Below are 27,798 nucleotides of genomic sequence, written 5' to 3'. Positions count from 1 at the left end.
GCGTCCCTCTTTCTCGGGGCCCATGGGCAGGCTGAGTGTTGGCTGGGGCACAGTTGGTCCTGCAGCCTCCTGGGGCCTTGGTGTTGGTCCCCACAGAGGGCGGACACTTGGGCCTGTGAAGAGAGGGGCTGGGGTGGGAAGGCGGGACCTGGAGCCAGACCAAGCCCGTCTCTAAGAGGTGACCTTGGGGACGGGGGCCAGGGGATCTGTGCCCACACCGTCTGCAGGATCCCTCGTCCTGCCTTCAGCTCCTCCTACAGACTTGTACTCCATCTGTCCCAGAAACCTGTCTGGCCCTCGGGCTCCTGCAGGCTGGTGGGGAGGAGGCTCGCCTGGCCTTTCTCTGGCTCTGTGGCCCAACGGTCTCAGTCCTTCTGCAGGTGCACGATGGCCAGGATGCTCCCAGGTCCCCGCAGGTGCCCCTTCCTGCTCCAGTGCCCATCTGGGGGCTGGCGGGCCAGTCTGGACGTCTTCCGCTAGGAGAGGAACGTCCTCAGGGCGCCACCGCACACCCTGGGGGAGAGCACATAAGGGGTCTGGACGTGCGTCACTGGATCCCGCACCTGAATCGGAGAGGAGCCGTGGCCAGTGTGGGCCACCAGGAGGAAACAACGCCACGGGTCAGAATGGAGTGCTTTCTTCGTGTTTGGGATTTTAATTTCCTGCTTACAGGGACAGTTTTTTAGAATTATTTCAAGAATTTTTAGAAATGTTTGTCTTAAATACATGTGAAATAAATTGGTAGGGATTTTTTGAAACTGTTTCACATTCAGAGTCTGGTTCTTCTGAGCTTCGTTTCGGCTCATAGCCCTCAGTGTCCCGGTGTCCCCAGCGCTGGCGCCTGGGCCATCGGGTATCAGTGGCCAGTTTTCCCGAGCGAGTCCCTGGAATGTTCTTCCAAGCCTTGACACCCTCCTGCTGTTTGTGCCCACCCTTTTTTGTTTCTCCATCAAAGAAGGCTTTCAGACACCAGCCAGGACCCCTGTTCCTTCTGAGTTGTTAATGGTTTGTGGACGTAATGTCCAGGTTTGCCCCTGCCCAGCCACGTCAGGGACAGTCACGGGTAGGCCTGGGCCAGGTGATGACACAGGTAGCAGACCATGAAATGAACCGGGATGTCATAGCTGTCCGCCCTGCAAAAGAAATTAACATCTTGCTGTTGGAATTGGGGGTGAGGAGGGAGTAGGGGTGTAGGACAGGTGCCCCCGTTCCAGAGCTAGACCACTGTCCAGCACCCGGGGCCCATGCACGGTCACAGCTGACCTGCTGGGACAGAGTGGCCTTGCCGCTTCTGGCGGGGCTCTTAAAAAAAAGGGTTGTGGGGCGCTTGGGTGGCTCAGTGATGCGTCGGCCTTCAGCTCAGGCCATGATCTCAGGGTCCTGGGATCAAGCCCTGCGTCAGGCTCCCTGCTCAGTGAGGAGTCTGCTTTTCCCTCTGCTCTTCCCCTCCCCCCCATGCTCTCTCGCTCTCTCCTCCTCAAATAAATAAAATCTGAAAAAGAAATGAAAGGGTTGTGACAGAGGCAGAAGGGCTACTCCCGAGGGAAATAGACCTAGGGCCCGTCTGCCGCCCCCTGAGCGCACTGTGGGGCTGGTCAAGCCCCTGCCCTGGGAGATACTGTCTGGCAGAAGAGGCCTGTTGTCTGTCCCCCCTTCATTCTCTCCTGCCTGCCCAGAGAAGCCATGTCGTTTCCAGTCCAGAGACTGATGGCACTCAGGCCATGGCCATCTTACCCTTGGGAATCCAGGGCCTTGCTGGCCCCAGGCTGGGGTGGCTTGGAGGCACCTCTCGGCCAGGGGCTATGGTCAAGCCAGCAGCAGGAGTCCTGGGGAGGGGGCTGTGAAGTCGGTGTGTCACGCTGTCTCTCTCTGGCTCTGCTTGGGGACGGGGGTGGGCCAAGCATCGGTCGTGGGCCGCTGGGCCTTCCAGCCTGCTGGTAGTCATGAGTAACCTCGATGGCCATGGGCCAGGCGCCGTGCTGAGAGCTGTGCACGCGACCTCCTTTATCCCTCAGCTTCTCAACGGGGGCCCTGGCTGTCCCCGGCTGGCAGGGGAGCCTTATGAGGTGAAGCAGCGTGTTCCAAGGCCGTCAGCTGGTCCATGGCTGAGTGGGGCTGGAACAGGCCTGCTGAAGCCTGGAGCCGTCTGTCGTTCCGTTCGGGAGTCCCACACACTTCAGGCAAGTTTTTCAGCTTCTGTGCCACCATTTTCTCGTCAACGAGTAAGCGGGCCCACGGAAGAGTTCCTGGCACAGGGAATGCGTTGGGTGCGTGGTGGCTGTCGTCATTAGCTTTCAGAGTGCGGAGTTCTGCAGGGGGCAGGAGGTCGGCGGCAGGGCGGGAAGGCCAAGGCAGAGGCCTCGGTGCTGCTGTCTGACTTGGGCTCCCAGCGGCGCCCTCGGGCCGGGCGTCCTGCGGCACCGGAGGGCAGCGGGAGGGGGCGGCTCCCCAGCCTGCCCAGGCGGCCTCCCTGCTCGCTCGCTGGTGGTTTCTCATCCAGGGAGCCCAGCCTGTGAAACTCAGGTCAGAGCCTTCGCAGGCACAAGGACAGGCCAGGGGAATGTTCTAACCGGGCAAGCAGGAACCAGACTTAGTTTCGCTGTCAGCGTTGGGCCTTCATGCGGCGACTGGGGGCTGGCCCAGTGTCTCCGGGTGCTCCGGCTACCGTGACACAGCGCCGTAGGCGGTGGCTTCCTCAAGACACCAATTTCTGACGGTGGTGGGGGCTGGGAGTCCTAGAGCCAGGCATGGGAAGGGCTGGTTCTCCCGAGGCCTCTCTCCTGGGCGGGCAGACGGCCGCTTGTGTCCGAGTCCCCGCACGGTTGTCCCTCTGTGTGTCTGTGTCCTGATCCCTTCTTAGGAGGACAGTAGTGAGACTGCACTGGGGCCCACCCTGATGACCTCCTTCAACCTAATCCGTTCTGTCCAGTCTCTTTCCACGTACAGCCGCACTCTGAGGTGCTGGGGGCTGGGACTTCAGCTCACGCGTGTTCAGGGGACTGATCAGCCCCTAGCAGGTGTGCACTGGGCCCCCACCCCCAGGAGCAGTGCGCGGGTATGGTCGGCAGGGCGTCCTGGGTGCCCTGTGTCCGAATCGGAGTGACAGGGTTCCAGGCTGGTCATGTGTGGGGCCGTGATGGTTTCTCTCCAGCCTTGAGCCAATGACCGTCCTCGGGCTCTGGCGACGCGAAGAGGTCGCCAGGAGCACACTGCGATTTTATCCCAAAGGCGGCTGGCTGGGAGCATGGGCTTCGGCTCAGTGCTGAGCGCAGACCGAGAGCATCCTGAGCACATGGGTCCCCTGGCGCGGGGCCCAGCGCTCGGGGGCAAGTATGCTGCCCCTGGAAGGTGACTGCCGTGGGTGCCGTTAGGGGCTGAGCCCCACTGAAGTCAGCGTGGGGGGCGTGTGTCTCCCAGACAGGAGATGGGTGGCCAGGCTATCGGGGGCCTTGGACCCTACTGCAGGGTGTGTCTGGTTCCCGGAGGGTGGGGGGTGTCCAAGCAAGGAAATGGTGGTGCTCCGAGACCCCTGGAAGGGGAGTGGGGGAGCTGGCGGCCCGGCTGCTCCCCGTTCTTGTGCCGGCCGTCGCCCATCCCTGCGGGGGGCCAGGACTACACAGGGCACAGAATCGTGTCCCTTGTCCCTGTGCTGCTCTGCCAGTGGCTCAGGCCATCCCTGCTCCTGGGGCCTCAGGCCCCCTGACCCCCCACGTGCCATGCCAAAGACATGAATTGTGACTTGATTGTAAGTTGGTGGCTCGTCAGAAAGCTGATGGAGGCACGAGCCACGTCCTCCCTGCTGGGCAGCTTCTCAGCCTCCCTCACCTGGGGCGAGGCCACCTGTGGCCGCCCTCCCAGGGTGGGGGGAGGGGCAGGAAGTCTAGCCCTCTGTGTTCTGGAACAGTCCAGTGCCTTGTTTCCTAGTGCCAGCTCGCCATGCTTCCTCCTTGTCATGCTTCCTCCTTGGGAGGCTGCGGCCAGGTTGGCCTCCCCGTGCCCCTGTGCGGCCCTCATCTCTGTGGGCGGCTGTGGGGCTGAGGCCACACGTGCCCATGGCAGAGAGTTGGGACCTGAGGGGAGCTCGTGGGCTGTGGGGCTCGTGGCCCATGGGGGAGTCCCATGGAGGGTGTGGGGAGGGGGTCCTGGTGCTCCTAAAGGGTAGTTGGTGCGTGTGGAGAGCTGCTCGGTTTGTCCCTGCTCCCGGGGGGCGGGGGGGTTCTCTGTTCTCTGCTGGCCACTCTCCCAACATCACCCCTGTGGCTGTTTTGTTCTGGAAGCTTCACCGCATCCAGTCATTCTCTGAGCAAGTATGAACACAGTCTTACTTCCTCTGCTCTAACCCAGTGAGATCCAGCTTGAGATCTGCCTCCTCCAGGAAGCCCCCCTCCCCGAGCACTCCCTGAACGCCCCAAGCTGGTTTTATTCCTTCAAAAAGGACCTCCAGGATAGATGTTCCTATTTTTAAAGGGGGACAGGACCTTCCATCTGCCCCCATCCCCAGGCAGAAGTCTTGCACTGTGAGCCGGGCCCTCCACCCGGGGCCCCAATGAGTCAGTGCTCTTCTTGGAGGCTGCGGCAGGCAGGCCTCCCCTTGGAGGGTGGCCACCACCTCCCCAGCAGCTCCTGGACAGCGGGCTGCCACAGTAGACTGGGGCTGCTGGCCCGGAGGCTGGTGCCTGCTTACCCTGCAGTGGTGAGGGGTGGGACGTGAGGGCAGGTGGTCCCGGGCAGCCAGGCGCTGGGCGCCTCCATGGCTGGAGGCCGTGTGTCCTGGGTAAGCAGAGGGGACGGGCACCCTGACATCAGTCCTCTCGTGGGGTCGCGGAGCAGGTGCAAGTCACCTCGGCCCTTGCCTCGTGCCGGTGTTGCTGGCCAGGGCTCCTAAGCAGCCCAGGGCAGATGGAGTCGCACGGACGGCACCTGGGGCAGCCATCGGGGTAGCAGGGAGGCCCGTGTGCGGCGAGGGGTGCGCTCAGCTGTGTGGCCAGCCCGCGCTTGAAGCCACAGCTGGCTCCGCCCAGAGCTGGTGGGCAGGCTCTTAACCTTCCCGGGCCTCTCTCTGTCCGTCTGTAAAATGGGGCAGCGGTGCTTAAGGATCATTGGGCGAGGGCGCAGGGTGATGGGGGTTAAAGGCCAGGTGGGGTCCCAGCGCCATCTTGTCTTCTAGAGTTGTTCTTCCAGGGGTCGAGTGCGCAGAGAGAAAGGAAGCCTGGCTCAGTCACACACCGTGTGTGCGTGTGTGCACAGCACACAGGCAACCACGGCCACCCCGTCCGTCTTTCGCTGCGAGTGAGGGGCTGGAGGGGAAGCAGAAGGCATGTCACTTCCCCTCTGTCAGCAGAGAAACTCTGCTCTTCGCGACTGCCCTGCCAGGAAGGTGCTGGCGGGCGGTCATTAGGAACCAGAGCTGAGGCATAAACAGAATTCCTGAGCTGCAAGCAGCAGACCCGGACGCGGCCCAGGAGCAGGCTGGAGCAAAGTCCCTTAGCAGAGCGCCTTCCTAGAAATGTGCTGGCCCCTCTCCTCATTCCCCCAAGTGGAGACAGGGGTGTCTCACTGCTCTTTCTCCTCACTGGCCAGGCAGACCTGTGACCACAAAGGAAATCAAAATGCCCGTGAGTGTCCAGGCAGGCTGGGAGTGTCCCGGAGCCACCCAGGTGGGAGGGCTCCTGGGGCTCCCAGCATGCTGGGGTCCTGCCGACAGTGCCTGTGCGGGGCACCGGTCCCCCCTTTTGCTCTTACAGAAATGCATGGCTGGGGTCCCTGGGGGCACCCCTGCTGTGGAGGTTCACGTAGACTCCAGGGAGGGCCGCAGCATCCAGCTGTGGGATGTCCCGGCAGGAGGGTGACTGCACAGCACGCCTGAGCTGGTGAGTGTGTCCGGCAGAGATCCCTCGTCACTCCAACCCTTTCTCAGTGTGTATTCTGCCGGGGGGGGGGGGGGCATAAACACGCAGCCTCCGAGTTCAACGGCAGCGTCCGAGCCGATTTGGGACTCTTGTTTACATAGCACGGGGGTCAGAGCTGGAAGGAGACGCTGGTCATTGATCCCGATGTGGGACCGTGTCCTGGCTCGGGGAACGTGGCCCTGGAGCATGGGGTGGTGGGGCGCCTCTGGCACCCTGAGGCTCTCCGGGGCCCCTGCGTCTCAGGACAAGTGTGAGGCCGGCCTCGAGGAAAAGCAGCTCCCTTCCCGTCGCCGCATAAACAGACCCCTCACTGGAGGGTTTGGGTGTTCGGATCTCGGCTCCCTCCATGCAGAGCCCACGAAAGGATCGCAATATCCCTTCCCTTCTGGGAAGCAGTACAGGCTGGCCAGCGACAGCCCACGGAATGCTCCTCCCCCGTGTGATAACCGCGGGAAGCCCGTGACGCTCCTGCCTCCGTGGGTTCTGGGGCCCCTCCTACGTCCTGGTCGAGGGAGCCAGTGGTGGGGCAGCTGTCGATGGTGCTCGCACTGCGGGCTGTGCCGGAAGGGCAGGGGAGCCCCGTGCCAGGCCTCTGACCCAGGGTTCCGGGACGTCCAATGATTGGGAGGCAGGTGGGTGACTGTGGGCGGTGTGTCCACCTCAGGCTGCCGCAGGAGGCCTGCTTTTCAGGCCGGGGAGTGGGCATCTGCACAGTGCCACAAGGAAGAGGGCAGTTCTGCCTCTGCCACCGCCTCCAGGTGTGACAGTGGCCCCTGTGTGACCAGGCCTGGTGTCCTGGCCGCCTGCCCTTCTCAGCGGATCGGAGGCCCTGCCCAGCCCAGGTGGCCTGACTGGCACCCCAGTGCCCATCCCGCCTGCCCACTCATTCCCGCATTCCTTGTGCATGAGCTCAGCCGCCGTGCTGAGGGAGCGAAACCTGGCGGCTGTCCCCGTGTGTCACTGGGAGGGTGTGGGCGGGCTGCCACGGCGATCCCCTCGCTTGGCCTGGGCGTTTCCTGGCCTGTTTCCTGCTGTCACTCAGGGTGTTGATGGGGCTCAGAGGGTGAGCTTGGACAGAGTGTCCTCTTCTGGCCAGGAGGCTGGGGTGCCACCTGGGGGCCGGGGTGGCCGTGGCCCCGGGAAGGCGAGGTGTGTTTTGACTGTGCCCGCTGGAGCAGTGTCTCACGCCTATGCCCAGCACCACAGTGAGAAACATGTTTTATGCTGAAATTCTGTGCACATGTGGACTTGCGTGCGCACACGCGTGAGCACACGGTCCCCTGCCCATCTGCAGGCACCCTGGAATCCCGGACTCAGGGCCCCACCCCACCCTGAACTCTTCACAGAACAGACACACGTGGGGTGCCTGGGGGGCTCAGTCGGTGAAGCATCTGCCTTCGGCTCAGGTCATGATCTCGGGGTCCTGGGATCGAGCCCCACGTGGGCTCCCTGCTCAGCAGGGAGTCTGCTTCTCCCTCTGCCTCTGCCCCTCCCCCTGAATCCTTGTACTCTCTCTGTGTTTCTGTCTTTCTCTCTCATGAATAAATAAAAATCTTTAAAAAGAGAAAAGACAAAGAGCAGCTACACATGAATCTTGAGCGCTTCTCTGCCCTGAGGTCTGTAGGCAACTTGAATTGCCACAGGCCCTGCATTCACCCCTGGCTGGTGACGCCCCCAAACCTGGCTTCCTGCTCAGGATCCTCCCCGGATGCCTGGCCCTGCTGCCTGTTAGGACGTCCTGATTCCAGCTCCCAGGCACTCCCTGGATTTGTTGTGTCCAGATTCCTGGGTCCCCAGACCAGGCACCTGCATCCCGCCTGCCTCCCTCGCTGCCCCGCATGCCCCATCTGTCCCCATATCACCGTGCCATGTGTATGGGATACATGGGCCTGGCCCCATCTCCCAAGGGCCCCACTTCTTAGATCCCAGAGCAGCTCCAACAGGGGTCCCCGCATCCGTTGGGGCCATCAGCGAGAGTCTCCCGGAGTTGGAATGTAGTTGGACCGCATGGCTCTGCTCAGACCCTCCCATCTGGCTCCGGAAAGCAGGGCCTTCCCCACGCGGGCGGTGAGGCTGTGAGGCTATGGGGCGGTGGGCTGGCCTGTTCTCACCTCCTTGCCGACCTTTCAGCCTGCATGCTGTTCTGCTGTTCCTGGTATACCCAGTGGCTGGGCCCTGGGCCTCTGCCCTGCCGTCGCCTGCCCGCAGCCCCACTCCCCTGCCTTCCCGCCTGTGTGAGCCCGTGTCCCGCTGTCGTGCTCTCTGCCAGCTCAGGGCACTTACTGCCCGCTGTGTGGTGTGGGTGTGCTTTTGCTCTCAGGCTGTCAGCCGCGGCGGGGGGGGTGGACTTTGGCGAGGTCACTGCTGTGTCCCCCTGCATCTCTCAGCTGTGGTGCTGCGTGGAGCAGGCCTGTGCCTTTGCTGCCTCCAGACAGGAAGGCACACCTACCCTGTGGATCGGGCTGCGTGTGTTTCCTTTCCTTGTTCCCCACGTGGTGTGGAGCCTGGTGGGCACCCCTTCAACGAGCCTGGGGCCCAGCCCCGTATGTGAGTAGGTGGGAGCTCCGATGCAGGGCCTCATCCCCTGTGAGTGCGGGTCTCCGTCCCTTTGTGCTGACACCCCTGGCTGCACCCCGGGGTGGGTGGATGGCAGCTCGCAGAGCCCTTCCCACTGGCCGAGGGCAAGGAGAGGGGCAGGAGGGGCGTTCCTAGGGCTGGAGCTGCATACAGATCGGGGCTGGGGATGAGGGCACCCAGCTTCGGTTCAGAGAAGCGTCTGGGGCTCCGTGGTCTGTGGGAGGGTCAGGCGGTTTCCCCTCCAGGTCTCCTGTTCTCTCTTATCCTCAGGAAAGATCAGACAGACGGCTGCTGTAATCATGGACCTGAAGACGTAGGATGAGACGGGTTTGCTTTGAGCGTTCCGTGCGGCGTGCTTGCTGTCTGGGCTGGCTCTCGGCCTCGGCCCTTGCTGCCCGGCGCAACTCGCCTTCCGCTGGGGTTCGGGTGCCTGTTTTTACGCTTTGAAATTAAAACCTTTATTTGGCCTTCGTGGTGAAAATCTAATTTCTTCCGACAAAGACCTGCCGTCCATTGGGCAAGCAGACCCTGCCTGCTGGCTTATTCACAGCCTGGTGTTTGCACATCAGGCTGTGGGTCCCTCTAATCGGAGCTGACGTTTGGTAATTGATGTGCTGAGTGAAGACTTCTGCGGGAGGGGATGCTGGGCAGGCCGAGCCGCTGTGTGTGGCCGGCAGGAGGGTTTTCCTCGGCTGACTCAGCCCCTCCAGACGGGGTGACGGCACCTCAGCAGCAGCGTTTCTGAGCGCCGGTTGTATGCCAGGCGCACACTTTGTATATTTGCTTATTCGATCCGGAGAGCACGTCCTTGCCTCCGCCCTCCTAGGCAGTGGAATGAGGCCTGGGGGGTCTGCCCGAGGGCGGGGCTGGGGTTTGGAGTCCAGAAGCCTGACTGGGGCTCTGTGGTCTCCACCTATGGATTTTCGCCTCCTGTTGGGACACTCCCGGGGTCCCCAGGTCACCTGGGTCACTCATGCCCTTTCTCTTCTTGCTTTTCGCAGACCATCATGGAGCAGTTCAACCCCAGCCTCCGGAACTTCATTGCCATGGGGAAGAACTATGAGAAAGCTCTGGCAGGTAAGGAGGCCTCGGGGTGGGAGCATTGCTCTCGCAGCAGGTGCACAGCTCTTGGAGATTAGATTGGAAGGAGCGAGTCTGTGGGGCCGCACCTCGGAGGCCTGTGAGCCCTGGAATCTGCACCCACTGTCGTGGGGATGGCCGTGTCCTCGGCCTTATCCTGGGGTCTGGGCTCAGTGTCAGCCCACAGCACCTAAAGATGGTGGGTGTGGAGTTCTGTCCTCAGAACCTTCGTCTTGAAGCTGCAGGATTGGGCTTGGGGCTTGGGACCTGCACCGCTCCCTGGTAGGTGGGCACCCTGCACCTGACGAAGACGTGGGACTCTGGGTGCTGGGGGCGCGGGCAGCTCTGCCCAGTCTCGCTCAAGGAGGGGACGTTGGTGCCAGCACGGGCTGCGGGTGTGTCTGGGCCCCTCCATCCCAGCGGGGGCCGGCTGAGTCACTCTGCGGTCAGGGAGCCCAGTTCTCGGGGACTGGTGCTGCTCTCCCCCACCCTTGACCGTGTCTCTGCAGGGTAGGTGTCAGGCTGTCGCTCTAACTGCGGCACCCTTGTGAGCAGAGCCCCTACCCCCAGCAAGGAGGCTGTGTCTGGAGAGCATACACCAGTGTCTGACAGCTGCCCTGGGGTGTCCAGGCCCCGTGGGGACTTTGTTGGAGGGGACTTCAGGTTGGAGGCAGCAAGGAGAGAGCAGCGCTGGGCCGCCCCCGTTCTTTTCTGTCTCTGTGGTCACCTGGGGACAGAGCACCCGGTGGAACCAGTCTGTTCCTGGACAGTAGTCTTGCTGGTCTGCAGCCAGAGGCGTCTGGCCGCAGTCCTGCCCGCTCATCACGTCTTGGGGGCAGGGAGGACCTCCGGTCATAAGCTGGTCTGCCGCGTAGCTCTCCGTCATAGCCCTGGTCCTTCCTTCTAGGGGATGCTGCTGCACGTTGACCCTTTTTGCAGGAGAATGGCCTTGATGTCACACACAGACCAGGCCAGGAGTGTGGGGCAGTGCTCCTCTGTTCTTGCTCTGTGGGGGTCGATGGCACTGACCAGCAGCCCCTGGCCGTCTCCCAGTCTCCATGTGGGCATGGAGGGGCGGGGCCTTACGCTGCCTTTTGGTTTTGGGGTTCCACACAGTGTTCTAACACCCTGCAGGCTTTCCCGAGCTGCCCTCCCTCCACCCTGTCCCTGCACTGCAGCCCTGCGCACAGGGACACTGCCCCGGGAGCCTGCCGGTCACCCGGTCTCCCGCAAAAAAGGAGGCACAGCTGCTCGTCGGACAGGTTCTGTCCCTTTGTCAAGCCAGCCTGTAGGGTCTTAATGGTAATGGCAGGTCCCAGGCCATGGTGGTGACCTCTGTGCCTGCCAGGAGTTGAGAGCCGGCTCAGCCTCCTGGCAAACGTGCCCTGTTGGGGCTGTTGCCCCAAAATGCTCTGCATGCAGGACAGGCACTCAGTCCGTAAGCTGGTGGGGGGAAGAGGCGGGGGGGCGGTCCCGGGTCTCGGGTGCTCCGAACAAAGCCCCTCGCGGTGCCCATGGAGCAGGACCGGGCTCTGATCTCTTCCTGACTGGGGTTGACTTTTCTTGTGTACCATGCATGCGGGAGCCTTGCACGTGGCTGACGGGGGTTCCTTTTCTGGAGCTGCCGTCCGTAGGACTCTTCTCACCCTCACCTGGCGTCCTCATGGGGGGATGTCACCTCACTCCCAGTCAGTCCTGGTCAAGGCCACGCCACACTCTCCCCTTTGATGTGAGGCCAGGTTTCCTTCCGGGCCTTTCTGCACCTACTGGGGATCCCCGTGAGGCTCTGCGGGGGCCGTGTGTGCAGAATCACAGAGCTCCTCCGCTGCCCGTTTTCCTGGACTGGCCTGTGGCACCGAGCTCAGCCGGCCACATCACCACCGTCCCCTCAGCTGCACTCGGCCTCCCCCGTGCCACCCTTGTGCCAGGCGTGGCTTTTCTCTGATCAGCTTTGAGGAGCCCCCCCCATCCCCCGGCGGCAGACACGGTCCAGCCGGTGGGCGCGCCAAGCGCGCTCCTGGGCGTGCGCTTCGTTGGAAACCACCTAAATAAATGTGATGAAGTGCCCGGTTAGACACCCCGGCCTGGGTTCTGGAGGGAGCGGCCTAGATGTTGCTGTCCCGCAGTTGGTGCTGCTCTCAGCGCCCTATCCTCCCGCCAGCCAGCAGTGCGGGCCTCCGGGCAGACGAAGCGTTTGCAGGCCCACCCAGGGTCGACGGGCAGTGGGCTCCTCCCTGGGACTCTAGGTGCGCGTCCAGTGCAGCCGCAGTCGCCATGGGGTGTGGGGCGGGCCCGTGGTGTGGCCTCAGCTCGGAGAGGTGCGGGGCGCTGTCCGATGCTGGCTGGGGGTCTCCGCGCGCACAGCTTCCTGCCATCTCCTGCCTGGCGGGGTCTTGTCTCGTGACATGTACTTGGTGGGCCCTGCTGCCCCTCCCCAGATCTGGGGTGCTGGCGACGGCACCCAGCGGTTTGACTGGAGTAGCTCTGGGCCTGACTGGGCACCAAGTTCTTAGAAAGAAAAGCAGCTCTCACGTTTGCAGCAAGAGAAGAACATCAACCAGGAATGGGTGCGCTCAGCCCAGGCGGAAGGGCCGCGGAGCACAGGGGGCTGGCATGCACCGCGACCACTGCATGGGTGCTGATGGTCTCGTCCGTCCTCAGGATGGACAGTAACCGTCCCTTCTCTCCTCTCAGGTGTGACCTATGCTGCCAAAGGCTACTTTGACGCCCTTGTGAAGATGGGTGAGCTAGCCAGCGAGAGCCAGGGCTCCAAAGAACTCGGTAAGACCCCCAGTGCAGCGGAGACCCCCGATGGCTGTCAGGTTGTCACACGTGCCCGGGCGGGTCTGGGGTCCCGTCCCCTGTCTGGTTCTGCTTCCACTGGGGACCAGGGTCTCCTTGTCACACAAGAAGCTTCTCTGAGAGAACCGTGACCTCAGAGCTGGCGAGGGCTGTGAGGTACACGCCTGGCTGCAAGCGGGGTGTGCTGGGCAGCTTCGGGGTGCTGCTCAGAGAGCACACGGGTGGGTCGGTCCCCCCCAAGAAGCACAGCATGGGGTGAGGACAGCGGCAGATCCAGATGGACAGGCGTTCGTACAGAACCGCGTGGCTGGTGTGGGGCACTGTGTGGAAGCAGGACTGAGGTGACGGGGAGATTCCTGGTGTGATTGGGAGACGGGAGGCCAACCCATCGCGTGGGTGACCCGGTTTTGGGAAAGGACGCATGGGTGTGCGTGCATATCGCGTGATAAACTGAGGAAAAGGCCCGGGAGTGTAGCAGGTGGCGCTCCTAGGGCGGGTTATGGTCTCTGTGCTCTCGCTGTTTTGTGAATTTCATACCGTGAGATCAGCTCGCTCTTAACCCAGGCGCACAGAGTGAAGCGTGGACGGTGTCCCTCACGTGCCCAGAGGCCCTGCTCGTGCCGGCAGGTGTGGGGCACCAGGCTGTCCACGTGCATACTTGCAGCTCCCAGAGCAGGCCTTCTCCCTCCCTCGGTGCCCCCACTGCCCTCTGCCCTTTCACACTGTCCCGTGCCACATGTGAGGCCTGTCCACAGCAGGCTCGCCAGGCATGAGCCGTGTGGCCAGTGATTGTCGCGCCGGGAGAGCCACCGCGGCGCCCAGACTGGTGTGAAAACGCCGCTGCTGTGCTCACAGACGCAGCTATGGAGACTTTTGGGGCCGGGGGCAACGTGCCGGGCGGAATGTGTGACCAGGGCCAGACCCCACACGCAGGCCGGGCTCTGTTTGTGCAGGTGGCGGGTGGGCCTCTGTCCGGCGTCTGAAAGGCTGTGCTGCTCCGTGGCTCTGGAGGAAGCCGTCTGGCCCCCACGCACACCGAGCTGACCTGCCCCTCGCAGACGTGGGAGAACGTGGGGGGGCTAAGGGGTGCCGAGCGGGTGAGGCGTGCAGGTGAGGCCTCGCTGGTGACGTTCAGGACACTTAGGCTTCGGAGGCCGGCACTCCTTTGCCACAAGGGATGCTTGTGGACCGGCCGGCTCAGGGACGCAGAGGCCACACGTGGGCCGGCTCGGTATTCCTGGGCCTCCTGGCTGCAGCTCTTGTGGCTGCGGTCTGGGCCCCCAACCCCTCGGAGGGGCGTTGTTGTTGTGCGTGACCCGCGTGAGTTTGCACACAGGCTCCCGTCTGCAGAAGGGGCATTTGATTGTGGGAGTTAGTCACGTGTCTGCCATGGGGACCAGGCCCTGTGGTCGCACTCACGGGAGGGCAAGGGTCTGTGCGTGGGAAAAAGCATGTCTCCGTGGCCCCAGGATGAAGGCGGGCATGTGAGAAACTGCAGTGAGGTCCTAGAGCTTCCGGGTGCTGGCGTCCGGGGTGCTGCCCTCCGGCGTGCCCGGTGCACGGCTGGACGGCCTTGTGCCGTGGAGCAGGGTGGCGGGGCAGGGAGCACGCTGGGGGAGGGACGGCCCCTCACTGCTCCGGGGGCCCAGCCTGGCTCCAGCTGGAATCCGGGAGCTTCTGGCTTGCTTTTGTGGGTTTTCGGAACCTCTCCTGAGGCTTATGTGGAGCATGGGGTCCGGCGCCAGGTGGGAATTTCCTCTTGTGCGTCCACAGAGGTGCCAGGCAAACTGAGACCTATGTCCTCTCAGCGTAGCTCGGGCAACACACGTGGGGCTCCCTCGGTCAGCCAGTTCTCCTGCTTTCTGAGAACCCACAGTTCGGGTCTGCTCTGCCACCGTCTGCTTGGAGCAGTGTGTCCTCAGTGAGCCACACTTCTGTTGGACTTGGCTACAAATCAGGGGTTCCCATGACCCCCTTTTAGGTTGGGTAGTTTGCTAGAACAGCTCAGAGCTCTCTGGGGAATGCTTGCTTACGTTGACCAGTTTACTGGAAAGGGTACAACGAAGGGTACAGTTGAACAGCCAGATGGAGAGAAATGTTGGGTGGGATCTGGGAGGGCCCCGAGCACAGGTGCTTCTGTCCCCCCAGAATTGGGGCACTCCCCCTAGCAGGTGGGTGTGTCCCCCACCTGAAAGCTCTCAGAACCCCGTGGTTTACGCATTTTCATGGAGGCATCATCCTGTGCGCACGGCCAGTGCCTCAGTCTCCAGCCCCTCTTGTCCCCAGAGGATGGGGTGTGGCTGAAAGTCCAGCTTCTGGTCGTCAGGGGCCTTCCTGGTGACCAGCTCCATCTGGGAGCCCCCTCAGAGTCACCACATTAGGCTGAAAGATGTCCCTGTCACTCACGGGCTCCCAAGGGATTTAGGGCTCTGTGTCAGGACCCGGGGGCACAACCGTGAGGATTTCTTCTGGTGGGGCGCCTGGGTGGCACAGCGGTTAAGCGTCTGCCTTCGGCTCAGGGCGTGATCCCGGCGTAATGGGATCGAGCCCCACATCGGGCTCCTCTGCTATGAGCCTGCTTCTTCCTCTCCCACTCTCCCTGCTTGTGTTCCCTCTCTTGCTGGCTGTCTCTATCTCTGTTGAATAAATAAATAAAATCTTAAAAAAAAAAAAAAGAAAGGATTTCTTCTGGTGACAGCCCCACTTCGGCACGCAAATCTCTTCTTTTGGTAATAGCTCTATTGAGACGTGCTGCACGTGTCGGAAACTCGCCCATTGAAGGTGGACAGTCCGGTGGTTTCTAGTATGTTCACAGGGCTGCACAGCCCTCAGCAGCGTCTGCTTCCGAAGCGCATCCCTCACCCACTCCAGCCAGAGGACCCCGACGGCAGTGGCCCTCCCTCCCCGTCCCCCTCCCTCCAGCCCTTGGAAGCCAGTCATCCGCTGTCCTCCTCTGTGCATTTAGCGGCTCCGGATGTCGGGCGGTGACCGTTCGTGACCTTGGAGTCTGGCCTCTTTTTGCATGGGAAGTTAGCGTGTGTTTGCTGGCCTCGAGTGTCGGTGGGATCGTGTGGCGTGTACTGTACTGTTTTGGCCTGGCTGCTTTTTTTTTTTTTAAGATTTTTATTTATTTATTTGACAGAGAGGCAGCAAGAGAGGGAACACAAGCAGGGTGAGTGGGAGAGGAGGAAGCAGGCTTCCCGCTGAGCAGGGAGCCAGATACGCGGCTCGATCCCAGAACGCTGGGATCACGCCCTCAGCCGAAGTCGGACGCTTCACGGCTGAGCCACCCAGGCGCCCCTGGCCTGGCTGCTTTTATCTGCAACATTGTTGGGAAAGTCATCCGCGTCTCTGCGCGTGCCGGCGGCCCCTCTTGCCGTGGCGCAGAGGGCTTCCCGCTGGATGGAGGCGCCGGCCTGTCCTGCCTCGTGCTGAGCCGTGTCGGGACTGTTTCCAGTTTGGGCACTTGCAGGTGGCAGCTTGCTCGTGAACCGAGGGCAGGCTGAGCATCTTTCGTGTGCTTGTTTCTCTTCCGAGGCTGAGTGTGTGCTCGCGTCCTTCTCTTCTTTTGGTGGGTTTTGTCCCGTGACGGAGTTGTAAACATCCCGTGTCCCGGATGGAAGTTCTCTGTCGGGCGCGCGTCTCCCAGACGTTTTCTCCCAATCTCGTTCGCCTTTCATTTCTGGACGGTGTTTTTAGAAGAACAAACGCGTTCGATTTCAGTGAAGTTGGTTGATTGATTTTTTTCCTCACGGATTTTGTCACTGTTGTGACTGTGGTTATGATTTCCGTCTTTGCTTTTTTTTTCATCTGCTTCGTTCTCTGCTGATTTATTCCCAGGCCCTCGGACACGGTCCGCGTTAGTCCAGCTGTTTCTTCCCCCTCAGGAGCGCGCCCCTAGCCCCGCTCGCATCCCGCCCGCCCACACTCCCCTGTGCACCAGGCATCCCTTGTCGGTCCCGGGACTGTGTGCTCTGGGTCCTGTTTCTCCCTCGGTTGCGGGGCTTTTAACGCTTCCTCGGCGTGTACACGGGCAAGTACCTGAGCCCCTGTCTCCTGCATCTGTGTCTGCTTGGCGAAAGGCTTGGCTGGCTTAGAACTGCAGGTGGGATGCGGTCTTGCCGCAGGGTTGGGAGGCACCACCCGCCGTCCTCTGGCTCCAGCGTTGCTCTGTTGCTTTCTTCCATGTAGGTGTTTAGTTTTGGGTGTGTTTTGTTTTTTCTTTCTGGAAGCATTTGAGATCTTTGTTCCCAGGCTGTTGCAGATCTCCCGACTCTGGGCCCGTGTGTGTGTGTGTGTGTGTGTGTGTGTGTGTGTGTGTGTGTGTGTGTTGTGGGAAGGGTGTGGGCGGGGCTGGAGATCACAGCATCCCCGAGTGGTGGACAAGGTGTGCGGCCTCGGGGCCACGGGCAGGGTGACCAGGGGCGGGTGTTCGGCTGTGACCCGGGTGCAGAGGACAGGAGCAAGGGGCACAAACGAAGTGTTCTGGCGAAGTGGGAACAGTCTGGAACGGAGGAGGGAGGTGAGGCTGCTAGGGGCTTGGAACAGGCGGGGTCTGGGAGGATGGATTTGTGCCTTATGAGGACGCCCCCGTGCCGTCCCCAGCCGCAGGTGCACGTGTTGGCTGCTCTAGAACGTTCCATGGACACACCATGAACACCGTGTTTCTCTCCTCTCTCATCAGCAGTTGGGTTATTCTGAGTGGGTTTTGCTGCTCTGAGTGAATACATCCACAGGACCGTGATGCTGAGCCCTGCCCCATGGTGACCTTCCACGGCGCTGCCCTGCTAGGCCGCCTCAGCCATGGCACCAGGGTTGCTGGGCCGGCGGCCCCGGGCGCTCCTTGCTGACCTGCCGTCGTTCTCGGGGACAGGAGTGAGCACGTGGGCTTGCGTGTGGACTTGTGCCCGGCTTGTGAGGCTTCTGTGAGTCTTGGCAGGGCTCCCCTCTGAGTGAGGCTTAGCACAGCCACGTTCTCTTCTCACGCTCTCATGCCACATCTGCGAGGGCAGGACACCCCCCCGCCCCGCCAGCCCAGCCTCCCAGACCCCTGGGCCAGACGCTGCGGCTACCGGCCAGCTTAGCCAGCCCGGCTCTGAGGCTGGAGGCCTCTCGGACGCCAAGAGGCAGTTGTTTTCAGTTTGTTACAACTTGGAGCGTCCGAGGTGCCAACATACCAAGGGCCAGTGATGCCGCCTAGGGGGACACCTGCCCTGGGTTTGTCCCACACGGTGACCTGCTGACAGAGGCCAGGTCTTCTGGGCCCTTGTGAGCCTCTTGCCTCTGCTCCCCGCCTCAAGGCCCTGGTGGAAATTTCACATTTGGGATCCTTTGCTCTTGGGTAATTGTGGACAGGTTGGGGTTCGGTGGCACGTTTTGGCCACTGTCCCCATGGAACAATGTCTTTGGGGTTATAGGTATTGAGGTCACCCGCAGAGGAGATGCTCTGTCCTGGTCCCTCCGTTCCTTGATTCCATCAGTCGGCGGGTGCCAGGGGCATCGGTACGGACTCCCCTCCCTTCCCCACCCCTCCCTGCAGGCTGGTCTGGACCCCAGGTGAGGGGCCCACGCAGGTTCCCGGATGGTCCCGCATCTTGGGCGCTCGCTGACAGGCTGTTCTGTCTGGCCCGGGGCCCGGTGTGTGTGGTGTGTGCTGTGTGTACCCCGATGACAGGTGCGGGTTCTGTGTTATGTTCCAATCTCGAGAGTTTCCCGTACTGATCAGTGAGTCGACGAGGCGTGCGCCTCGGCCCCCAGGACGACGGGCCTGTCGGTTTCCCATGTGGTTCTGGCTTTGTCTGGTGGTGGGGTGTGACGCTGAGTGTGCAAACTACACGTGGTGCGGCCACATGTTCCCGAGGAGCTGAACCTTGTCACCACGTGGTGACCTTCTGTGTCCCTTTGTTTGGTGCTGACTCGGGTTTCCTGCTCCTCTTCCCGTCCACGGCCCCCACGGACTTGCTGTTTCTGATCATTTCCTCCCGGCAGACCTTTCGTCCCAGGACGGGAGGGGAGAGCTGTGAGTCCTGCTGTCCTGGGAGTACACTAGCCTCAGGGGGCAAATGGCCCGGTTGAGGGGTGAGGGGCTTCCCAGGCGCAGGGAGGGAGCCACCGGACGTTGTTTTCAGAAACGTCATCTTGTTTCGGAAGCAAGTGGGGCTTCATCTGCTCTTTCTGGTTGCTGACTTCCTGCCTGAGTCTCCAGTGTGGCCCCCTCCAGGGGCTAGAGGGTCAGAGACCCTGGCCACTCCCTTTTGTGTCCTGATCCCTCCTGTCCCCTGTGAGGATGGTGTGCACAGACCCTCCTCTGACTGCACCCCAGCCGCTCCCCTGCAGAGCCCCATGCACCCTTCCCGCCCACAGTGGGTGTCTTCAGCAGCACACGCCCCTCCAGGTAAACCCCAAAGTTGTGGGAGTGGAGAGGCTTCTGTGCTATCGCTTTCCACTTCCGAGTGAGAGCCTGGCCCTGAAGCCGTCCTTTGTGCTGGGGGGGGGGGGGGGGAGGGCCGCCCCTGGCGCTGCCTCTCCCCTGCACAGTAAGCAGCCGCTGCTCTGCCTTTGGTCTCCGTGCCCCCAGCTCCAGAGCTCGCAGAGGACACCCCGTCTCTGCTTCACTCGGACCTTCACCCCCCCCCCGCAGCGAAGACTGTCAGGCCGTCACTTTGATACCGCAGGCGGCTTAGTCGGGGAGTACGGGACGACCGCGTTCAGAAGCTTCTCGCAGCGCCTCTCACCCCCTCTCCGGCAGCCACCCACGCTGGACCGTGTGCAGCTGCCTTGAGGCTTGCAGACCTCCACCCTCACGGCTCTGCTGAGGCACGCCTCAGTGCCACCTCCCGCCCCGCTCTGGGTAATTACAGAGCCCGTCCGGCCTCTGATCTGCACGCACTCCCGCGGCTCTTCCAAGGCCCTGCTCTGCTCGGCGTCCCCATGGTTCCCGTGCTTGCTCAGGCTTGGGCTGACCGCGGCCGGCGATGCGCGTGCCAGCCCGTGTCCGAGGCTCCAGGCTAGTCCCCGGCGTGTGGCCTGAGGAACGGCACCCCCACCGTGTGCCTGTCCCAGGGCCTTGCAGGGGGTTGGGGGACCTGCCAGATCTTAGAGTGGCTGTAGCCCTTCCGCCCGTGACTCCCTCCGTCTGAGTCCCTTGGAGGGTGGGCAGGAGGCCCCGTGCTCTGACCTCTTCCTGGTCCGTCCTGATCATGAGCAGTTAGAAATGCCGTCAGCCTGATGTAGGAGCACAGCACAGAGCTGCAGATGTTTCCAGAAGGCTCCCACAGGGGAGCGGGACAGGTTCTCTTTGACCTAAAGGAGGCTGGTGTTTCCATGGCTAGGTGGGGGCACGCGCCGTCCCAGCACCTGCCCTGCGGAGGGCTGAGCCAAGGGAGACTCACAGTGGCGGCCGGGGCCCCTCCAGGCTCTCCGCTACTTTAAGCTTTAAGTGATTGGACGTTTCAGTTCAGGGAGAAGCAGGAAGAACAGTGGAAGAGTCCCTGGTGTCGTCTGGTCTGCCCCGCTGCTCCTCTCCCTGGGAGTGCCTGACAGTGCCTCGATTCTCCTCTGGTCCGGCTCCATATGTACCAGTCACGTGCAGCCTTGGCTGTGTGTGTCCCCTGACCAGGTGTGGAAGGGCTGGCTCCTGGGCCTGCTGTGGCACTGTCGTGGCCACTGGAGGATGGGCCGTGGCTCCGGCTCTGGTCTGTGCTGTCACACGTACTGTTTTCCCCAGCATTGGCTCCTGGGGGAGCCAGCCGCTGCTCTGGGCCTCTGTGCAGGGGAGGCTGCTGTCGTCTGCGGTGCCCCCAGGGTGCGGCATCCCCTAGCACATCCCATCGGCTGGACAGGCCTGCAGCCACAGCCCTGGCTCTTCTCCGCAGGGTGACTGTGTGCATGGAGCCGGGCGGAGCCCAAGGAGGGAGCAGGAGGCGGGGGCCAGAGTCCCAGTGGGACCTGGGCTCCTGGTACACATGCGAAGGGACTCAGGCTTTTCGTGCTGCAATCACTCGGCAGAAAAGGTTCACGTCGCTTGCCCTTTGGCCTTCCCTGCCTTTGCAGGGAAGCCTTTTGGAGGGTTCTGGAGTTTTCGTGAAGGGGGCTCTGCTGAAAGAGAAGCGGTGGTGACGGCGAGCGGGGCAGAGCCTCCGCTGAGCCTCCGTGTCCCCTGCGCATGGCCACACTTCCCACCCAGCCCGCCCTGTCCCGTCCACAGCCTGTTCCAGTTGTCTAATCTGTATGCACGGCCGTTTTGTGTCTGTTCTCCACCTTTGAAGCGGCCGCTTGTTGGTGATCCGGGGCATGTGTGTGCCTGCAGGGCCATCGGCCCACACCGCAGGGCGAGAGCGGCCAGAGCTGCGTGCTGGGCGTGGCCTCGGAGCGGGACGCTTGAGGCTGGGAGGCGGCCTGAAACCCGCCTGCTTTGGCCCCTGAGTCACTGGATTAAGGAAGGTGTGGCCTGAACACTGCCCTGCCTTGGGCTGCTCCCCACCTGTGGTTGCCCGAGTGAACCCAGGCCAGCACTCCCACGCCACCCGCGGAGAACCCCCTGTGCGATTTGGGTGCCTCTTCTCAGTCCCGCCCTCGGAGCTGACTTTTCTCAAACTTAGCCTCTTGCTTAGAGGCATGGGTGGCCTGGCCGTGGTGTGGCTGGAATGCAGGGGGCCCAGGACAAGGGCGTGCGCTTGGCAGTGTGGCCCCAGCGACCTTGACACTCTGGCCGCAGGGCCCCAGAAGGCGGAGGTGGTTCTGAATGGTACCGGAGGCTGCCCGCCTGCTCGGGCTCCTGCGCTCTCTTGAGGCCGAGACGTGGTCTGGTTGCACCACTCCCTCCCGTGTCCCTGTCCGTGCCTGGCAGCGCTGACCACACACCTGGCCAAGGAGCTCAAGTGTGTCCCTGCCTCCCCTGGTACCTGACGGCAGTCGGTCTGATGTGCCACTTGCTGTCAGACCCCAACAGTAGAAACCACCTTTGTTCAACCCTCCTGCCTTTTGGAGGCTTGATCAGATCCATGCCGTGGGGCTGTTTCACATCCCTGAGGGGCCTGACTCAGAGCCCCCATGTTGCCCAGCACCTCGGCCCCATCACCCCTGGATCCTGCCTTCACCTCCCCTTCCCAGCACATGACACCAAGGCTTCTCACACTGGCCCGTGAAGAAGTGGCTGGGGCAGAAGCAGTCACTGGATCCCAGAGATCAGGACCACGCTCTTCTGGTCTCCCTGGGCCACAGGGACCTGTCGGGGCTTTGACACAAGACAGCTCTTCACGGACTCTGTCGTCCTGCTCAGCTTTGTGTGGACGCGGACGGTCGCAGCCAGCCTGGGAGCTGGTGGAACGGCCTTGCTGCCTTGGACTGCATTCCCTTGGCCCCGCGTGGCAGCCCAGGCCTTGGGGCTGAACACGGAAGGGGCTGGGATGGTCTAGGGGGCCCCCTCTTGGGGCCCCCTTGGCTCAGACTACCAGCCGGGGGCCTCCCGTGTACCAGCTTGGCCGCCCCGATGAGAGTGTCAGGGGCCAGAGTGAGACTTTTGTCAGGAGACGCTAGCAGATGTTTTAATCGGAGCCCCGTCTTCTCAGCGGCAGCTTTGCTGAGAGCAGCAGAGGTCTTCCAGCATGTTTTGATGTCGCTTGGCATCCAAGGGCCTGCTCTGGGGCGGAAATGTCAACAGGGCACAACGGTCCATGGCTGGGTCTCATCCTGAGCACAGGCTGGGGACCGAGGGGCCTCTCGCCTGGTTACCAGAGTTCCTGCTTGGAAGGGGCAAAGAGGAGCCTTCAGCCATAGTTCTGTCCTGAGCCTGTTTGCGGAGGTGACATGGGCAGGGCAGGGTCTGTGAGGACCTGGCCCGGGGCCTCTGCTGGCAGCTGGTTCCTGCTCTGACAGGGAGCGTGTGACCTGTCCCATGTCCTGGCATGCCGCAGGAGGCTCACAGAGGCCTCGTAAACCCCACCCTGCAGCGGCATGCCCGGGCCAGCCCCAGGGCCCAGCGCTCTCCCACGGTGGCCAGTCTGGCCCTGAGACTTTGTCCCATGACCCCACCGCATCAGCCCCGAGTCGAGGCGCTGCAGACCACGTGCACTGTGCTGGGCAGTGCCCCACGGAGAGTGTCTGAGGAGGAGAACAGCTCCCTCACTTTCTCCCTCGGGCCGGAGCTGGTTTCCACAGGGTGGTGGCCCCGGGGCTGGCATGGTGCTGGCTCCGGAGCCTCAGAGGTAGGTCTCCACCTTTCCCCTGGGGTGCCAGCCCCTCGGGGGGTGCAGGTCCCTGGAATCCCTGGCATTGGCAGAGGGTGGGCATGCCAGGGTCAGTGTGACACCCTGACTGTGGTGACCTGGTGTAGGGATGACTAGCTCTCTCCGGGTGGCCTTGGTCCCTGCCTGTGTCTCGCAAGAGTGGGAGCATGTTGGTGCTTGAGAAGCTGCTGTCCGGAGAGCCGACACCCGCTTGCACGGTTAACTGAGCACGACGGGCAGGTTCATGGAGAGCTGCCATCACTCACGGAGGAGGGTCCTCGGTGGGACCCGGTGAGCAGCTGACCGCGGCGCCTCCCCTCTCCTCTGCTCCATGCTGGGCTGGGGGTGCTGCTGGGTGCGTCTGTGCCCTTGGGCCTTGGGCCTCGCTCTGTCCACTCCTGATGACGTCCAGGTGGCCTCCTGTGGCCTGGTGTCGGGATTCACTCCCCCAGGTGACCTGGGTCACTGGTGTCTGCTTTGGGGAGAAACGGAGGAAGAAAACCTCCACTGTGTTCACACTGCGCGTCTCCTGGCAAGTCACACCAGGCAGAGTGAAAGACGAGGCTGGTGGGTGGCGAGCCTGCTGGAGATGGGCCCCGGTGGATGCGTGAGGTGGGGAGAGGCTGTGCGGGGTGCTGTCCCCTCTCATCCCTGCAGTGGCCGCAGATGTCTCCCTGTGCCCATGCCATGGGGTCCAAGGGGAGAAGGTGATGGACTCGGTGCCCCCACGAGCCTTGTGCCCACCTCTGTGCACCGCCACGGGTTCGTGCCTCCGCGTCCCCCGCCTCGGCAGGTCCCTTTGAGGCGGCAGCTCTGCCGTCCTGGACAGGTGACCCGGGCACCCCACCCCCTGTCACGTGCCTGTAGGACACACCTGAGGATTTGGCACCAGAAGGCCTGCGGCCGCGGAGATTCTGAGATCCGATCAGACTCCCAGGCGCAGGCGACACCCGCCCAAGACCTGACCTGGAGCAGGTCGGCTTGGGGCTCAGCGGGGAGGGGAGACGTGGCCACGTGGGTCGGCTTCGCCTCCGCCTCTGCCACGAAGGCCCCGGGCCCAGGCGTCGACTGTTGGAAGGGGCCCTGCGGTCTCGCTGTGCCTCAGAAGAGCACGCTGGTGAGGATCGCTGTCTGCTGTCATCACCATAGCAACACAGCCATCGATTTTTCTCTTGCCCTCCCCCCCCCCCACCCAACTGCCTTCCTTTTTTGTGAGCGGAAGAAGAACCCACTTCTCCCAGGGAGGAGCTGGCGGCTTCGAGGGGGTGGTGTTGGCCGCGGATCCAGGCAGGGGGCCAGGTCCCCTTGGTGCTGTCTGAGCTCCGTATCCCATCCTGGTGGCCCTCACGGTGCCACGCCCCATCAGCCTCTCCGCTGTCTGTCTTCCCCGTAAGAGAGCTCTGTATTTGTGTCTCGTTCAGGCATATGCTAATTAGCTCCGGAGACGCCTTCCACTCTGGAAGCCACCGGAATAATTGAGCATTATGGATACTTGCTTCAGAAGTCTCCAGAAGGTGGTGCGTGCTCCCAGCCAAGTGTGAGCAGCTGACCCCTTGGCTCAGAGCCCTTTCTCAAATAATAAATATCAAAGACGTGAGCTTTCGCCGTCCTTGGTGGTCACTAGCGATCACAAGCAACGCCGTGATCTCTGGGTAGCGATAGTGTGTCCCTCCCACCAGCTCCGTCCAGCCCCAGGAAGACCAGGCTGGAGGTCGCGTCACCAGAGGGAAGTCAGCTGGCTTCTCTGCACGTCCCGGCACTGTCTGGGGCTCTGAGGGCTCTTCTGGGGCGTGGCTCTCCCCAAGGAGGAGGCAGAGACCATCAGTGAAGCCCACCCGCCCCAGCGTGACGTGCGTGCACACACGCCGTGCCACGGCCGCAGAGTCGTAACCGTGTCGGTCTCAGCTCTGCTTCTCCAGGGCTGGTCGCCACATGTCTAGTGGCAGTGCCCAGGCAGGGTCGGGGCTCCCGGCGGGCCTGTGGCCGCCACAGTCCTCTCCTGGACTCTGGGTCCCAGCCCCCCGAGAGCCCAGCCGAATCACAGGATTCAGCAGCCTGACTGGCAAACAACGCTCCCTTCTTCCGAGGGCTCCCACCCTGTGGGCTCACAGTGGTCCACGCCCTCACCCCCTCCCTGGTCTCAGGTTCCCTCAGGGAGGCCTGGGTGGCTCTGGCCTGGCCACACTGCTCTTGATCAGAGGGCGCGTCTCTCTAATCATACCTTGTGGGCCCGGGGTTCTTGGGGTCACTCCTGCTTCACGTGACCCCGTGCTGGTCAGTGTGGCCTCAGTGCCAAGAAGCGCCAGCCACCCCTGTATGACAGCACAGGCATTCTGCTCCCAGTCCCACCCAGGCCACCCCAGCCCCTGCCTTGAAGAATCCTGGGGGCTGTAACCCCCGGGCCCGGGAGGCCTTCAGCGCCTGCAGCCCAGGGGCCTTCCTGCCTCTGCCCCGTGGTCACATCCAGCTGCCCCGGGGCATGGCCACCCCCAATCTGGCACACAGTTTAACCCCCGGGAGGGAGGTATGTCGGCCTCTTGAGATTGGGGTGGGGGCCTTGGCAGGTGGCAGACATCTCCTCTCAAGCCTCACATGGCAGGCTCCTGTGCCCTGGAAGGGGGCGTCAGGTGTGTGCAGAGCGCTCCGCGAGCAGCAGTCCCAGTTGCTGCTGGGGGCCTGTCTGGTCTGAGAGAGTCCGGCTGTGTCGGGTGCCAGGCTTGACTGTCCTTGGCTGCAGGCTCGCAGGTTATAGGATTCAAATGGAGGGCTTGTGGCAGCCCCAGGGAGACCCTCAGACTAGATGAGGCCTGACTCAGGTCCCCAGGGATCCAGGGCTCACGTGTGCAGGGCCTGTGTATCGCTGGATGCCCCCTCCTGGAAGCCCTGTGCTTTCTCTGAGCCTCCAGCGTGGTCTGAGAGCGCTGATCTTCCTGACGGGCCAGTGGGCCAGACCCCTGGCCCCGTCACTCTCCCCCATTTGTAGCACTGATGAAGATACCCCCTTCCTTGTAGCTTTGGTTCCCCCTGACACTGTGCCTTTGTGCATGCCCCCCCCCCGTACACAGCCCCTCCCGTCCACAGGGTCCTGTGCGGTTGTAACAGCCAGGGTCAGACGAGCGTGGCCACTTCCCGCCATGGGAAGGACACAGGCAGGCATAGCAAGAAGGCACCTGCTGCTTGAAACTCCTTTCCAGGCCTAACTTTGTCACTGGGAATGAGGGGCGTCAAGGGTGGGAGAGAAGAGGCCACCCATGGTGCCCACCTATTGACCACGAGTGCGTGGTGGCCCTCCTGTAGGCACAGGCCTGGCTCCACAGGAACTGCACGTCAGCCCCCAGGCGGGGGCTTTTCCCATTTCCTTAACAGCTTCAACCACCATCATTTTTCTGCTTGAGGGGGGAGGGTGTGCGTGGAGGGTTCTGCAGCCAGATCCTGTGCTGTCATTGTCAGTGTTGCTCACGGAGGTGAGCGCATGCCCGGCTCTGTCCCTGGGGCAGGGGCTGTGCCGCGTGGCTGGCTGGCCCAGCCCCCCCATCAGGAGATGCGTGGTCTTACTGATTAATCAGGACGCCGGGCACAGACATCCGTGCTTCACCCATGAGAAGATGAGTGCAGCCCCGAGCAGCCGTCCTGGAGCCCCCGTCCGCAGGCGCCTGCACCAGGGGGGCCAGGCACCCCGCGGATGAACGCCGTCTGGTCTGTAGACAGGCCCCAGAGCGGGAGCTGGTCTCTGCCTCCGGGGCGTGATCCCACTGCATGCGGCAGTGGGTTCTGGAGGCCCAGGTCAGTGTTGGACCCTTTCTCCCTGCCCCCGAGTCGGGGCTCAGCCAGCCTCTGCCTTCCCTGAGGGGCCTCCAAAAGTGAACAATAGAATTGCCCTACGATCTAGGACTCAACCCAGAGAATACAAAACTGCTCATTCAGAGGGGCACCCGCTCCCCGACATCTGTGCAGCACTGTCTACGGGAGCCGGGTCACGGCGGCAGCCCCGGCGAACGGAGAAGGACGTGTTAGCCACCGGTGATGGAGTATTACTCAGTCATCAAAAAGAATGAGATCCTGCCATTTGCCACGACGCGGACGGAGCTGGAGGGTGTTGCTGAGTGAAACGTGTCAGCCAGAGACAGATACCGTACGATCTCACTCATATGTGGGATTTAAGAAACAAAGCGAACAAGGAAACAGAAGAGAGAGACTAACCAAGAAGCAGACTCCTCACTACAGGGGACACACTGATGGTTACGGGGGGTGGGGGGGCAGGTGATGGGGATTCGGGGGGGGCGCTTGTCGGGACGAGCACCAGGGGACGTCTGGGAGTGTTGAGTCACTGTTTCGTACACCCAAGTCCAATCTTACAGCGGACGTTAACTAACCAGGATGAAAGGGAAGAAAGAAACTGACCTCCTTGGCAGCCTCCACTTGGGGTCCCCGCTTCCTCTCTGAATCTTGGGTTAATGAGGTTTTACACAGTCCATGCTGGGTTGCCTCTGGACCTGTCAGTGTGGGGGTGATGCTCAGCCGGCTTTCCAGGGGCACACCCAGCCCCGGTTTCTGGCAGCCGCTTCTCCGCACTGAGCTGCTCACCTTCACCGTGGGGTCAGCTCAGGCCACAGGCCTTCTTCGTGGGAGCCGTCCCCAAGCTGGTGTCCTTAGGCCTGTGTGGCGCTGGCAAAAGCGTGTTCCTTTTTAAGCCTCACTGGGGCATTCACTCACACCCTGGTGAAATGCCATCCTTGCTGCTTGGGGCTTAGGCCCCGGCAGGGTGGCCCTGGAAGGGCTCTCAGGAGGATTCCGGTCCCCACCCCACCATCGCGGGTACGGATGGAACGCCGTCTGGGCACCGGCCTGCGCACGAGTGAGCGCCCCCCCCGGGCCTGGGCCCTACCCCCCCCCCCCCGGTCTTTTCGCCATTCTGCCAGATTCTCGCTCCCTCTTAGTTTCTTGTCATTTGAGGATTATAAGAACACGTCGTATCTTCTGCAAAAAGAAAAAGAAAAAAAGCCAGCCTGAATTTTCACAAATGTCAGCGTCGTGAAGGCGTGGGAGGGCTGTGCAGATCCAGACAAAGACCCCGGCGCCCGAGGAGCGAGGCACGAATTCCAGCCCCGTGCCACGTGTGTGCCCGGGCACCTGCCTGTGAAGGACCACCTGCCTGTGTGGTTCTGAGTGCTTGAAGCCGTGTTCAGACAGAATGCAGAGCTCCT

At 62.4% G+C, this 27,798-nt stretch overlaps 1 protein-coding gene across 5 annotated transcripts in view; it reads left to right on the top strand.

Annotated features, from left to right (window-relative positions):
* The window catches only part of BAIAP2 (BAR/IMD domain containing adaptor protein 2), a 66,295-nt gene that overhangs the window by 5,408 nt on the left and 33,089 nt on the right, over positions 1–27,798 (top strand). For all 5 annotated transcript variants that reach the window (XM_044378696.3, XM_026483926.4, XM_026483928.4 and 2 more), the window contains exons 2-3: positions 9,488–9,563; positions 12,261–12,347. In XM_044378696.3, coding sequence (XP_044234631.1) covers positions 9,488–9,563; positions 12,261–12,347 — 163 coding nt within the window. The remainder of the gene's footprint in view (positions 1–9,487; positions 9,564–12,260; positions 12,348–27,798) is intronic.

The sequence above is a fragment of the Ursus arctos genome, unplaced genomic scaffold (genome assembly GCF_023065955.2).
Source record: "Ursus arctos isolate Adak ecotype North America unplaced genomic scaffold, UrsArc2.0 scaffold_24, whole genome shotgun sequence".
Classification (NCBI taxonomy): Eukaryota; Metazoa; Chordata; class Mammalia; order Carnivora; family Ursidae; genus Ursus; species Ursus arctos.
This window is presented reverse-complemented; position numbering and strand designations above follow the sequence as displayed.